General features: G+C 35.9%; 1 protein-coding gene across 1 annotated transcript in view; it reads right to left on the bottom strand.

Moving 5' to 3' along the window:
* ASPM (asp (abnormal spindle) homolog, microcephaly associated (Drosophila)) overlaps positions 1–13,134 on the bottom strand; it is a gene marked incomplete at its 5' end in the record, with an annotated part of 28,621 nt that extends 15,487 nt beyond the window's left edge. Inside the window, 16 exon segments of the mRNA XM_010287585.1 lie at positions 224–418; positions 1,738–1,866; positions 1,948–2,093; positions 2,219–2,435; positions 3,317–3,535; positions 4,907–4,992; positions 5,071–5,216; positions 5,317–5,492; positions 6,180–6,310; positions 6,389–6,530; positions 7,103–7,170; positions 7,308–7,553; positions 8,414–8,560; positions 9,297–9,398; positions 11,269–12,625; positions 12,991–13,134. Of these exon segments, the coding sequence (XP_010285887.1) occupies positions 224–418; positions 1,738–1,866; positions 1,948–2,093; positions 2,219–2,435; positions 3,317–3,535; positions 4,907–4,992; positions 5,071–5,216; positions 5,317–5,492; positions 6,180–6,310; positions 6,389–6,530; positions 7,103–7,170; positions 7,308–7,553; positions 8,414–8,560; positions 9,297–9,398; positions 11,269–12,625; positions 12,991–13,134 (3,651 nt within the window).
* Positions 13,135–14,682: the final 1,548 nt, after the last annotated feature.

The raw sequence follows: 14,682 nt of genomic DNA, 5'->3' as shown, positions 1-14,682 counted from the left end.
TGATTTAATAGCAAATTACCATTTCTCTCTAAAGAGAGAAAAGTTACCAAAACATCTCAAAAAGGGGGTTGGGGAGGTGTGGGGCGGTAGGGGAAAAAAAAAAAGTATTACATTTTCATGAGACATCAGGTGCTGCAAGCAGAACAGATGACCATGAGCAAGCCTTTTTCTTACAGGTTTCAGAGGGTTGCCTTGCTGTGTATCTCACTTTAGAACATGTTACCTGAATGACCGTGGCAGATTTACTTCTGGCTTCCTCCAGTTTTGTCTTTTTCAGATTTAAAAAAATCATCCTGGCTAAGTATCTTCTCCAGTGCTTCTGGATGAAAACTGCTGCATTCACTTTCTTCAGGATGCGTCGACGAAACAAGAAGTTTATTGCAGATTTTTGAATTATCCGAGCAGCTCTGTCTTTTTCCTACAAAGAGTGAATTTCCATTGAACAGTTAGGATTGGAATTTTCACTCAAATTTTTGATGTATCAAAATAACTATCTAAAGCAATCTCATAAAAATTAGGCTTGTTGATACCACAGCTTTTCTTTAGTAAAAGAACTTTTCTGAGACACAACATTTATCGCAGCACCAAGTTCTTCGTAAAATAGTGTTATCACTTAAATCTGCAACCTCTCGCCTTCATAGTTCTTCCTCCTTCATACTCAATTTTTCAGCACTCTTAAGCAACCCATTTTTAAGCCTCAATTTTAGTTTTCATTCATGAGTTTAAGATACCCTTACTAATGGAGCACACCAGAATGCTTTCCAGCTATATTCAAATAATATGAGTATATAGTCATACCAGCTCATGACCATCTAGTCCAGAGTTTTGTTTACACATACAAACCAGTGTTTTTACAGTAACCCAAAGCCTCTAGTAACAAACTGAAGTACATTAAAGTAAAAGGAAGAAAGAAATGTAACATGTCAATATTAGATCATCTTGTTAGAACCCTACTATTAGCCTAACAAAGTGCATATGTGCACACTGTAAGACTAAATAAAAAAAGCCTGCAATGTTTAGGGGTTTTGTTTTTGATTCCCCCTACCAGCATCTTTACTATTAGTTATTTAAAAACAGTTATAAAGGGAATAAATGTTTTGTCACCATCATTAAGGCTATGTAGTTTTTATAAAGTATAGAAACTAGAGATGAGAAAGCTGACATAAATACAACCTCTGCCCCCTTCTACACCACAGATTCTTAGAATATTTCACTTGAACGCTGTTCCAACATCGAATAACGTGTATCTCAGTTAGACACAGTGGGGCATTTATCAACCTTAATGGTGTCATGTTTTTAAAACCATAAAAAGATCTGGTATAACTACCAGAAAAGCAAGAAACAAAGCATTAGAACTCATGAGATTCAACTCAAAACACTGGTGAAGTTTAACTTCTGAACACAAATAGTAAATCCATGCAGCAGTTTAATTACCCTTGTAGATGGGGTAGATGTAGATGTAGACATTAATAGTAATTAAAAATTAACTACTCCCTTTGTATTTTAGGGAAGCAGTGCAACTATTTTATATTTGAAATATCGGGGAAAAGGCTTAAGGGTTGACATGCTTTAATCAGAACACAAAAGAAACAACAGTAGCCTTTAAACAAATGTAATTACTTCAGAATAGTCTTATACGAAGGTGTGTTTTAGTAGATTACACCACTAAGAAATTTATATTCTTTATTTACTATTTCTCAAAGTAGAAGCTATGAATATTGCACAGGCAAAGAGTACCTGAGAAAGTTTCAGTTCCCTTTTCAGCCTGTAATTCCTCCAAGCAGACTGAATTAATCGTGCAGCTCGAGTTTCTTGCCGAAGATCTAGAAGCCGCGAACACAGAAATGATAGGTAGGTAATAACAACCTATATAAACACAAAACACAGCAAGTTAAGATCTATATGGAAGAGTAGAATATGTTCACATCAACTCTAAAGGCATCTTACCTTCTCATCAGGAATTGTATTTGACATGTCTGAGTGATGAATCATTGCTGGTATTCCACCTAGGTCAGAAACTGCTGCATTGATTAGCTGGAAGTTTTTCCTTTCATTGTCCAAGAGCTCCTTGTACAGGACTGAGGTAGTTACAGCTTTGCAAAGAGAAAAAGTTTGTCAAATCAATTTGATTGCTCCACAATTTGACAAGTTTTTATGCACAAATTATGCACAAAAAAAGAGAGATTTAACATGAATTTCTGTGCATCAAATAACTCACTTTGGTCAAACATTCCTTCCATAACATTTAAAGAAGTATCGGACTCTGAAGAGGATGAGGGGGAACAGTTTAGGCCCACCGTATGAGTTCTTGAGCATTCTACTGTTTGTGTTGTACGTTGGCACACAGCTTCCAAAGGCATGTAGCATGGATGATAATGATGAATCAAATGACATAAGACTCTACCATCTGAGAAACACACTGTGAAGTTTTCCACCTATTAAATAAAATACAAGTAAGATACAAGTTCCTTGAACTTTTATTACCAGTTAATTGATATAAACTAGATATAGAATTTGTTATCTTGTACCTTTGAAAGTGACCAAGTGCAAACAAAAGAATTTATGTAGCTAGTGCTTCCTTTGAAAATTCACTGTACAGTGACATACAGCTGTGAGAAACCAGAAACAAGAGGCGTGAATCACTATAAAGTGAATCTCCAAGGGAAACATTTAAGAAACCAAAAAGAAACCAACCTTTCTACAGAAGGATCCCAAAGAAACTTCTATAGATACCTTTACACTATGTATGTAGTACAGTAATAAGTTTTGCATCAGCCTTAAGTGCTCTATTTTACCCTTCAGAAAAACTAGCAGGTGTGACTGTATTCTGACCAGAGACAAGTCTCTGAACAGGGCTGTTGTTCTTGGAAGGAACAAACAACATGTTCCTTTAAACAAACATCTCTGAGGAGAGGAATCTCCCTTATCCCAAACGTTAGTTTAATTCTCGCAGTTCCTATGAGTGGTGAAAATTTTACGCAAAAATACTTTAGGATGAACGTTCATTGCAAAAACCCTCAAACAATCCCATTTTCCAGCAAAAATGTTCTATGTTTAAAAGGCATTTTTATGTATAAGACTAGCTAGAAGGGGAGATCCTTTTGCTCAAATTTGTTTAAAAAAAGAGCTGCAGCTGAACCCACAGAAAGATGGTTATTTCAAATCAGATTAACCAAAGTCCAGAAGGATATTTAAAACTAATTATCATTGGCGTCTACTACATATTTGATGATTTGAAGAACTCTGCTATATCAAGACTAAGCATTCTTATGACAGCAAAGGATATCTTTGCTGAAATGTACACAAAATTGTTTACCTTAATATTGTAAAATCCACAAACAGCATTAATCCATGCCATCAGCAGCTTAACATTTTCACTGTAGCTTTGAGGTAAGGAGTTGCTACTATTATCTTCTTGTACTCTACAGCCATTTGGAAAAGTCTTGAGAGTACCCAATTGTGTTTTCCTCTTGTGTGCATTCTTTAAAAATTCAATTTCTTCTTTTAACTGTTCCACATTAAGAAAAACATCCACCTAATTCAAAAAGTTTTAAAAATAAATTATTTATGCCACCAGCAGTCTGACATTTCATGTATTATAGCAGCTGGATGCAGAGGTATGCATGGCATGTCTTTAGATAAGGCATTTTAAAGAGAAACTACTCTCACCACTTAGCAGTACCTGCCACACTGCATCAGTAGCAGATAATCTGGACTTGCCAGCATAGATGCTAGTGTTTGCTACCAACCGTTTCAAATAAAAGCATCTAAACCAACACTCCCTCTGTGTAAAATGGTTACTTCACTAGTCAATAGTTGGAGGAAACAGGCAAATTCCCTGAAACATCCTGTGTAATTTCACCATGCTTTCAGAAGAAACAACAGAGTCTCATCTGCATTTCTACTCAGTTCATGTACCACTCCTCCTCATTTAAGAGATTCTAAGAGGACTTGAGCTGGTGTTGTGATGGTGTGAGAAGATTTGGAGAACAAGTAGCATATCCACATGGCTTGGATAAAGCCACTGCTCACTGAAATGTCTTTAATCAAAAGCAATGCAACTGTGACACATGCATACATGTGTCAGTAAGAGAACTAACTGGAGGAAGGTTACTATTCAATACTGTAACAGTAGTTAAGTAAGAAAATAGTTAAATTTGATTTTTGTTATGTTCTTCTGGCTCTCTGGCAGTTCTGTGGCTATAGTCTTTGAAATTCTTGCTCTAGATATAGTTAATTGCACTTACATTACTGACTACTTAGTACCTCAACCTGTATCTTATTTTACCTTTCATACTTTATATTCCTTCCAATTGGATTTGTCATCTAGATACTTATTTTCAAAAGACTATCCAACTCAACTCTTAAAACAGTCTTAAGAAAACTATTTTTGCTTCCTCTACCAATTTTTTTCCAGTGGCTTTGAAATGTCATTGCAGTAATGCCTAGGAAATCTTCATTCTTATTTCAAGAATGTTTCCTCAAATTGACTGTTGGAAAAAAGCAGAAGAGCTATAGCTTCAGAGCTTACTCTATAATTGTCTATCAGTATAACCTCAAAATATCCTTTTCATTTAGTAGGAGATTCATCTGCATTTTGAGACCAACACTGTTTTACTCTTAATCATCAATTGTTAGCATACAGCATAAACTCAAAGTTTTTTCAAAAAACTTATATGAATGTATACAAGAAAAAGCACAGTTGAAATATTATCTAAATGTATTGTTAGGGAACAGGTAGCAGATTTAGGTGAAGTTTGAACAGCACTTTGAACATACAAAGCAGATCATTTTATAGTCTAAATTTTGATCAGTAGAGGCTTTCACAGACAACAAGTATTCCTGAAAGACTAGTGTTTTCATTTTCTCTCATTTGTAACAACCAAAGTAAGTAATTGAATAATACCTGGAAGGCAAAGACAATTTTCCACAGGAGTGCTAACGTTCGTTCTCTGTGTCTATCCACAATATCCCTGGAATCAATTGAAGCACCTATCAAATAAAACAAGGAATTAAAGTGTGCACTAGTCCTCTGATGCACTGAGAATAACCCTGATTTCTAGGCCTCACCACTTTCATCTTTCAAGTGAATTCCTCGCTCTTTAAGGACATTAAGAGCAACATCAACATTATGCATCTTCTGTAGACGACTTATTGCAGGAACTCTCAGTTGTTTTGAAAGATTCCAGTTTTTGGTGAGAAGTTCCATTGTTCTCCTAACAAAGGGAATTTCACAGTTCAACATCTTAGCTGAGCACATATTAAGTATTATACAAAAGAAAATAAATAGTTCAAAATAATTCTGTATCAACGCACACAAGACGAACGCCACATTGTAAATCCACAGCCAGATTGGTTACAGCAAAATCAAATTCATCAAGTGGAGTCTGAATATGACTGACAGGTAGTCCTAAGAAACCAAGATGGCGGGAAAGATCACCTTCACCACTCAGGAAGTCCCGAGAAAATGCAAGCAGAAGGTCTTTGCTTGCCTAAAAGAAAAGAAAAAAAAAAAAAAAAAAGAGAAAAAAAGGTAAGATAATCTTAACACTGCAGTATTTGTCAAACAGAACACAATTTTCATCCCTTGTCCACCAAACTGCATTCCATATTTCCTTACCCAATACCTAAAATTATAATTTTTTTTTTAATTATTTTTAGCCATTTCACACAGCTTTAGTTTCATCATAACTGGCTACCATGTCACTGAAAGCACACCAAATTCAGGAATACTTTTTTCTCAGTCTGTCTGCCTACATAGTACAAACCCAATCAAAACTTTTGTATGCCAGATATTGCATAGTCTGTCTTATCACAGGAAAATAACAGAAAAAACTAATACAAAAGCCCATCAGACTGACTTGCAGTTTAAGATCAGCTGCAGTACATTACAGTGATATCTAAAAAAGAGTGCAGAACATCAGATTTAGAGAGGGAAGCCAGATAACACAAGATAATGGTATCCTTCCCACAGGACCAACACCTAAAAATTTTCTTGGGAATTCCTTAACATGACTGTGAGATGATGTGTTAAGAATGTTCATGCAAAACGCTGAACAGCCAAGACTTGTTAAAGAAAAGTACAGTCAGACAAAAAACAAAAAAAAACCCAAACCCCATATTCTACATTGACTTTTAGGACAATACTGGAGGAAGACATCAAATCACACCTCTCTTACCTTGAACTCTGCATCCTTACAAAAAAGGCAAGGGTCATGGTCAATCATTCTAGACCGTTTGGCACAATCCAGAAAGCAAACTAACAACAGCAATTTTTTCAGTGTGAATTTTGACAACGCTTCTTCATGACCTAAAAACATAGAACTCATTAAGCGCTAGTTCAAAAATTAAGTGCAAAAAATAACCCATTTTTGGAAGTACTAGTTACCTTCTCGGTAAAGGTGAGGCACAGTGGGATGCCTGTATTCAGCTGCAATGTCAGGGTTCCAAAGCAATCGATTCAGGATAAATATTGCTAAACCCGTAACATCACTATTACTCTCCAAAGCTATCAGTTCTCCGTAAACAGTCTAATATGAAAGGAGGGGAAAAAAGCAGAACCATTAAAAATTACCTCAAATACTATGAGGATTTTTTTGAACAACATGCATTACTGAAACTCTGAAGTAGTAAATGGTAATTAGTCTCTAAAAATCAAACAGTTTTTCAAATCGGTCACTGAAGGATAAAACCCAATTAAATTTCAGAATATCATTTCAAAATTCATTGATTCATTCAAAATATCATTTCAAAACATGTATGATCATCTACATGTGAGGAATCAATCCAGAAATTCCTTAAGACAGGTGCATTTTTCTCTAGTTTAGTAAAAAGTGAAACTGATAGGAACCTGCTTTTGTGTTATTGGTCAGGGAGTTAACTTCCACTTTTCTTGACTAAATGTTTTCCTTTTTAATAAGGTAAGCACTTTTTAAAAAACAAGTGTGTTGTAATAATTTAAAAGAGATATAAACATGGTATAACTGAATTGAACCTACCTGGTTTATTAAAACAGAAAGTACAAAGAAACCTGAGACATCCCCTAATAAAAAAAAATTGCTAGATTTAAACTTTGATTATAGACCATAAATTCTGCACTTACCTCCAGACCTATACGCAGCCACAAAGGGTTATAAGATAAAAGCCAGTTAAGGACTTTCTGCCTCTCTCCTGCAAGAGAGCATCATATAATATTACATCCAGCAAACACTTCATATAGCAAAAATTTCTATCAAAATCAACTTAATGAGTAGAGAAAGGATTATTCACACAAGAAAAGAGAGGATGCAAAGTTTTAGTAATCTTACCTACATCTTTCCAGAGGTGTCTGTCTCTACGAACTAGCAAACGTCCAGATTCAATCTCAACTTCCAGCTTCTTAATAGCTTTAACCATTGTTTCGGATGTAAACAAACGGCAAGCATCACGTCGTAACTTATTCAGCTTACGATGAGCCGTATAAGCTTTTAGAGACACTTCATCTTTCGTTGGTGCTTTAGGAACACTGGTTTTATGATGGTTCTCTTCTCCCAAGATAAGAGCAGCTGCATTTACTGTTTAAACACACGCAAAAAATATGCATTTACATGTCAAATAAAGGTAGCTTCGCCCACCTCATTTAATTTTCTCCTCTCTAAGTTCACATTTTGTTGTTCTCCTTCTGACCAATGATTTTATCACCCAGGAAGCTTATCAGCTGTTGCACTAAACATATATTGTCAAGTACATGCATATTAGTCAAATATTTAACATAACAATGCTTATTTCATAAGCAAGCAGCACAAGGAATTCAGTCTTAAGACTAACTGTACCATCTTCAATTTTTTAGATTGAAGCTAAAAATAGAGATAAAATACTTTACCTTCATTTTAGTAGTGACAGCTATAATGTTTTTCAGCAGGTGGAGATTCCCCACACAACACCCACTGAGAAGTGCTGCATCCACACATTCCGTTGTGTGTTTCTTGTTGCACAGCACAGTCCCCATTCAGGTGTGTGGTATGCTGTGCTTGGTGTGAGCAAGTGCACTATCACAAGGGGAAAATATGACTCTGAAAAGGGTTAGGTAGTTATAAAATTCTACTGGGATGGGCAGCACTGTCTCCAATGTGAGACCTGCTTTTGTTTAGCATATTTCATATTTTCTTGCATAACCACCACTGAAACACATTACCAAATATTTGGTTTATGATCATCACAGTACTAAGTCAGAGGCTCAAAAGGAAAACCCAAGTGATACAGAAAAATGAAAACCCAAAAATCTCCTCTTACCCAAGAGCTTAATCTTACACAAACTAAACTGAGAAGTTGGGACTAGTGTTAAGCTAGTACTACTATTCATTAACTTTAACAAAGCACATTATATAATGTTTAAGAACATTAAAAGACAAAGTGAAAATTCATGTACTCTTACCTTGTGAGGTGTTTGTTTTTACATTGAAGTCATCAGGGGTAAGTACAAAATTTAACCACCAGGTGAAACCTCGTTGCTGCTTCTCCTTCCAACGTTCATCATAAAACATGTTTTTAGCAGCAAAAGGCATTGGGTGCCTAGGGATGACTTTAAAAAAAATTAAAAATGTAAGTCTCTGATAACCAATATTTATTTCATTGTGGAAAGGACTAATGTTTGACACTCCATTTAGCACGATAGCAGAAAAAAGCAGACTGTTAGAATCTTCAGTGACTTGCAGATCACCCACCATTAAATAAAGATTAGCCACAAAATCAGCCACATGAATTAAGTTATTAAAGCAGTAGAACAAAGACAATATTTCTAGAACCTAGGCTGTCTGCAATGCACATCTTGGGGCAAAACCAAGTTGAGTTGGATTACATCCAGAAAGAACCATTTTATAGATGCGTTTTTCTGATCAGGTCAACATAGTATTACTAGCTCTGCAAAATCAGTATCTTTTCGGCAAGAAATTTTCTCTTCTTAGGTATTCTGTTGTTGTATTAAGATGTTATCAGACATGGAAGAGGCATTTCACTGATAGCCATCAGTCAGCTGGGAATATACCTTTAATGTAGCTTTTACACTTAGAGGAAAAACTGGAGGCAAGTAACATTTACCTTCAACTGGCCTTGTGTTGCAACCAATTTTCTTACAAGTAGTCAAAATGGAACATGAAAGGTTGCATATATTTTTCTAATAAACATTGATTCATTGTAGGTACAATCTTCAATTTCATCTCAACTCTAATCAGTTGGGTCTTACCAACTACCAGCAGTACAGTAATTGTGACATTCAGTTCAGTGTATACTGTTTCACTAAATACCAGAAGTCTGCCTACCTGTTTTCAGTGGTTTCACAAACGTTAGGTGAGACTGAGCCAATCCAGGAATGGGTTTACTAATTCTGTTGGTAGTTTTAGATGCTTTCTGAAGTGAAGAACCTATAGGCGTTAACACAAATATCAGCAATAAATATGTCAGTGAATGTTAATGTATAAAGGTTCATATCACTTATAAAGTCTGGAACTGGAGTAATTCCCCATGAACCCATACAAAATACCAGTTATCTCCTGTTGATGGAAAAGGTTAAGCAAAGCAGTTTGACTACAATCAAAAGGGAAAAACAGTTAAGAGTAAATAACAGCTATCGTATTTCACAGTTATTCCATACACTAAGGAAATATACTGTTTACAATTCATTATCAGATGGATAGAAACACTAAGCTAACTGGTAAAAATATTCATTAGAACATGTGAAAGTATGTATTCCTGTAAGCATCAGGGGTAAGAGGTATAACCTTGACTGGCCTCTTCCCACAGTCTGATGGCATGCTACATTGATACTCATTTCAGAGCAGCCCAACTTAGAAGGACTTAAAATAAAACACATGGAAAAAATGGAGATCTAGGTTTTCTCAACATATAAAAATACACACTTTTAACACAATCATTTTGTTACATTGACACCAAATGAAGGATTAAAAAAGTATGCTGTTGCAGACGGACTATAGTTGCTGCCTGACACTACCCGACAAGAAGCAAGAAAAGAGAGAATATAAATTACAGGCTGCACTTTCCTGCTTAGCTGAAGTTTTTCATAGAGCATTTGGTTCTAGAGAAGTGAAGAATTCATTCGAATCTCTCATGCACTTCTAATAAATTTTAAATACATTCTGATAATTTTAAAATTGGATCTTAAATGGATTAAATTAATGATGGGCTTTTCTAAGTTAACTTTTAGTAGTGAAATAACGATTTTTCTTTGTGAAACCCAGAGACGATGCCTATGCAATTAAAAGAATAACAGGTTATATTTCTCAGGAAAATTTTCAAGAGGAATGTAACTCAAAGCTGTCATCATTTTTGCATTTCACAACTAGGATTAAGAGACACCAAAGTCATTTTGGGCTCATGGAATACTTCCTTGTCCAGCCCATCTATCCTTACCCCAATAGATGAATAGAAACAACCTGGTAGATAACACAGCTTTTCCAGCTGCACACTAACATTGTTGTGTTATGCTTTTGTGTAGACTATCTTAAAAAGCCTGAAATCAATGTGTGTTACTGAAAGCTCCAAATCAAACAGATCGTTTGAACTGAATAAAGCAGTGTATGTTATTTTGATCTAAAAGCCATGATGAATTTTTCCTGTTAGTTATATTGCAGGGACTGCATGAAGATTCTCCAAATTAAATGCTTCTTTCAATTACAGACCCTCATTCTTTTTCTCTTCTAGAGCATACTTGGGAATGGGAACATTTAGAAAACTCAGAATACATTGAAATATGAGAAGTTAACTTCTGATCTTCAAGCAAAAAAGTACTGTCAAGCTCTAAAGGCAGAAAGATCTACCCAAGGCTGACAATAAGCTAATTACAGACAGTAAGAAGCACACAGACTGAATGAGACATGAGAACTACATGTTTGAAAACAAAGGACAACAGCAATGGAGTCAAATATTCACAATGGTAATTGTACACATGGTAAATCCCATGCAGTGAGTAAGTTTCTAGTAAATTTGAATTACATAACAAGGGCTCTGCTTGAGAATTGCCAGATACTTTACCTGTTACTGTCATTAATCAGGTTTACAAAAGAATAAAGTAAATTTGAAGCTAGTTACATAGCCAAAACTCTGACCTAGTTTTCAAATTTTTAAAATGCAGGTAATACCTAACAAATTGCAAAGACGTACATTTCAGAGACATGAAATATTCCCGACTGTTGCTAGACAGTTCCATTTGATATTTAACTTTCATAATCAAAAGCATCTTTCAGAAAGTGCTAAATGAAGGAAATATTTGCTCACCAGCTTTCTTTCTCTGCCCTACTCTCTCTCGGTTTGTCGGTTTGAAGGCTGATGGCCTCACAGTAATATGCATTTTATTGTCCACGCTAGATGTAAGAGTTCTTTTTCTTTCCACTTCTTCCACATACACTGGAGCTGTAACTCTACTATTTTCTACACATATTTCACTTTTCCTCTTACGACACAAAGAAGTTGATCCAGTATATGAATTTACTTTGTCATTGTGACACTTATTTTCAGCTGAAATGGGACCTATAACTGGAAGGTGTTTTGATATTTCTGCTTTTGTATGTACAGGTACCACATTAGCACATTCCATTATCGCTTTACTAAGGCATTTTTTAGATTTTGGCTGGAGGTTTTCCATTCTCTTTTCTTCAGCAGCATCAGGCTTATTTTTGATGACAGTGGCAGAAAGAACTGGACGCTTTTTTGGTTGCTCTCTCTGAGAAGAATGGTGAGTCTGAAATTCCTCTGTAGAAGGAAAACTGAAGTGATTTTCTTTGGGTTTGTCATAATGAACTACCTGTGATTCTACATTATGCTTCTCAAAGACTTCATTTAAGTTTTGTTCTATATGAACATGTGTTTTTGTCTCTACATCTCCATTTTTTTTCCATTTTGAGGGTAGGAATTTCTTTACAACGTAAGTCTCTGTAGCAGACGATATTAAAGCTGCCTCAAGCTTAGGAGTCTTTGATAGTTTATCTGACAAGCTGTCTTTCACAAACTGATCAGGTGACAAAATTGGAACAGACTGCTCTATTATATCTATTTCCACTTGGTAACTGTCATTTACAAAAGAATCTGGACTTAAAATTCTCCTTGTACTTAAAACAGGCACAGATGCTGATTGTTCTGGAGTGCAAACTGGTGAAAGTGTACAATTAAGAATTACGTCATTGTTTGACATGGGCACTTGTGCTAAGCCAATAGAACTGTATGCACTTTCAGATTTTAATTCATTGTGCTCATTATCAGATTTCTTGACATTACAGCTATCTATTTCAGGCAATAACTCCTCATTTACAGCGGCAGCAATATCTGAGAATGTAGTAGATCTTCTCATTGCAAGCGGTGTGCAAACAGTATTGCAATGGTCCTCTAGCATTGGTGCAATAGGAGATATTGGCAATTTATTTTCTGAGCCCACAAAAGAGTCATTTCCTGGGGATATACTATTTTGCATTGTGTTCTGATTTTCACAGGGTTGGAGTGGGCTCCTAAGTCTATCCACCTTCTGGGAAACTTGAAAGGTTTTATTAACATTTTTGACTTTTGAAGTACTTTTTTTAACTTTTTTTGAAGCCGATTTTTCTGAAGAGTTTTTCTTTTTTATAGTATCCCAAAGACTCTTCTGAAAAAGAACCATAAATAGAAGTTAGCATTACATATTTTTATGTGTAAAAGTGAACATTACTAGTGTATTCATTCGAAGTCTAAAAATAACATAAAAAGAACACCTAGTCCAAAATTCACCGTAAGTTATTTCCAGGCTTGAAAATAGTGGTTTTGGTCATGTTTTAGTTTTATTCTCTAAGCTGTAATGTACCAGTACCTACTTTCCAACCCAGCTGAAAAAATTTGAAGACAATGGGCATTCCCACAGACAGCATCATTTATCAATTTTTCTTTCTCCTTCATTGAGCTTTCTACTAATAAAAACAATATTTGTGTCAGCTATGTCAAAGTAATAGAATTAAGACACATAAACGCACTCACCTTTTTCTTCACAGGCTGCTCAGCAACACCCAGGAGCACAGCTTGTTGTTTTACAATGCCATTAATAATAAAAGTTACCAGTTCTCTGACTTTTCCTTCTTCTAGTGGTGTCCATGTTACAGAAACAAAGATTCTTTGTCCTGACTATTGGAGAAAAAGAAATGTTTAATATCTAGCACTTAGGTATACTTATGTAATATCAAAGGGCAATCAAATCAAATGAGAAGCTGTATACAGAAGTAACATATACTTCAACAACATGAAGTGATAAACAATTGTTAAATGCTTAAATGTAAATTTTCCCCTCTGACATGTAAATTTAAGCAACCTCTATCAAAAATGTTGTCTTACCAAAAGGGCATATACTTCTTAATGAAACTAATGAAAGCAAGCAAGAACACATATAAATATAATACATAGTAGAAAGGACAAGATTTGAGTAAAGGTAAGTATAAGAAATAACGTAATTATTTGCACACATTACTTTAGAGGACTTATTTGGTTAATTTTCAGAGAATTATATTTGGACTAACAATCAGAGGTTAATTTTTAGGACCTTAGCCGACTCTAAATAAAGCTGTCACTTTTTTTTTTAGTCAAATGACCTGCAAAGATGAGTTCTGACACACAAGTTCATTGAAGAAAAATTAAGACACTGCGAATGAACAAGGAAGTCGTGGAGCTATCTATGTGTGATCTATACAAAGATTCTTCATGCACAGTGATCTTTACCAAATCATTTTGGTGCTCTGCTGATATCAATACTAATAGACCAAAGAATGGTTATATCTCAAGACAAAAATCAAATCGACCGTGAAAATGACCAATCTCTCAAGCATTTGATTTAGGAGTTCCACCTCCTCAGGCAGATGCATTTAGCTAAAACACACAAACTACTTCAATATGTGCTTATACCGTAAAGTTGGTCAACAATGGCTAGTATTCATTAATTACTGTAGGAACTTGTTATTCAAATACTTCACAGTGAGACTCTTCTCTGTTTTTATAAGCACGTTGTTGCAAGAGATCGCCAGAGATTTTCCTCTTACAGAGACTCTGGAGAGTCTAGATGACTACAGATACATGTTTGTCTAAATTGTTCTTTTAAAAATCAGCATTGATCGGATGAACCATAGTTTATATTTCCCTGGGAATCGTAAAGACTTATTCTTAGATTAAGCCTGCTCTGCTCTCTATTGTATTATCGACATGCAGAACAGTGAATTGGAATCCTCTTCACGACAAGCTTTCCTCAGCCTTTTCCCTAAACTGATGTCCTCCAACTTTTTGAGACGTCACTTTTTAAACACCTGTTATTCATCCGTCGCTAAAACCACATTCCCAGAAAACAATATTTTTTTTTGCACCTTAACTGCAACATAAAACCAAACCCTGCTGAGCCCGGATTTACTGCTGCCTTAAGCCTGTGACAGCCCCCCGCCTCGAGAGGCCTAATCCCGCCATCTAGAGCTCCAGCAATTGCCCTCCCGTGAGGTACCAACACCACCCACAGCGGGGGTGCAGCTTTCAGGGTACCGGCTACCTAAAAACGTAGTTCTACGCGGCCAGGTGACACGTGACGTCTCCCGAGGGAGGATTACGCCCCAAACTCGTAACACTCCTCACGCCGGCGGAGGGACGTTCTCTGCCGCCGAAGAGCGAGCGGCTCAGGCGGGGAGTGTCTGGCAACCG

The sequence above is a fragment of the Phaethon lepturus genome, unplaced genomic scaffold, assembly GCF_000687285.1.
Source record: "Phaethon lepturus isolate BGI_N335 unplaced genomic scaffold, ASM68728v1 scaffold3465, whole genome shotgun sequence".
In the NCBI taxonomy this organism is placed as follows: Eukaryota; Metazoa; Chordata; class Aves; order Phaethontiformes; family Phaethontidae; genus Phaethon; species Phaethon lepturus.
The sequence above is the reverse complement of the archived record's forward strand: the minus strand, read 5'-3'. Positions and strand labels throughout refer to the sequence as shown.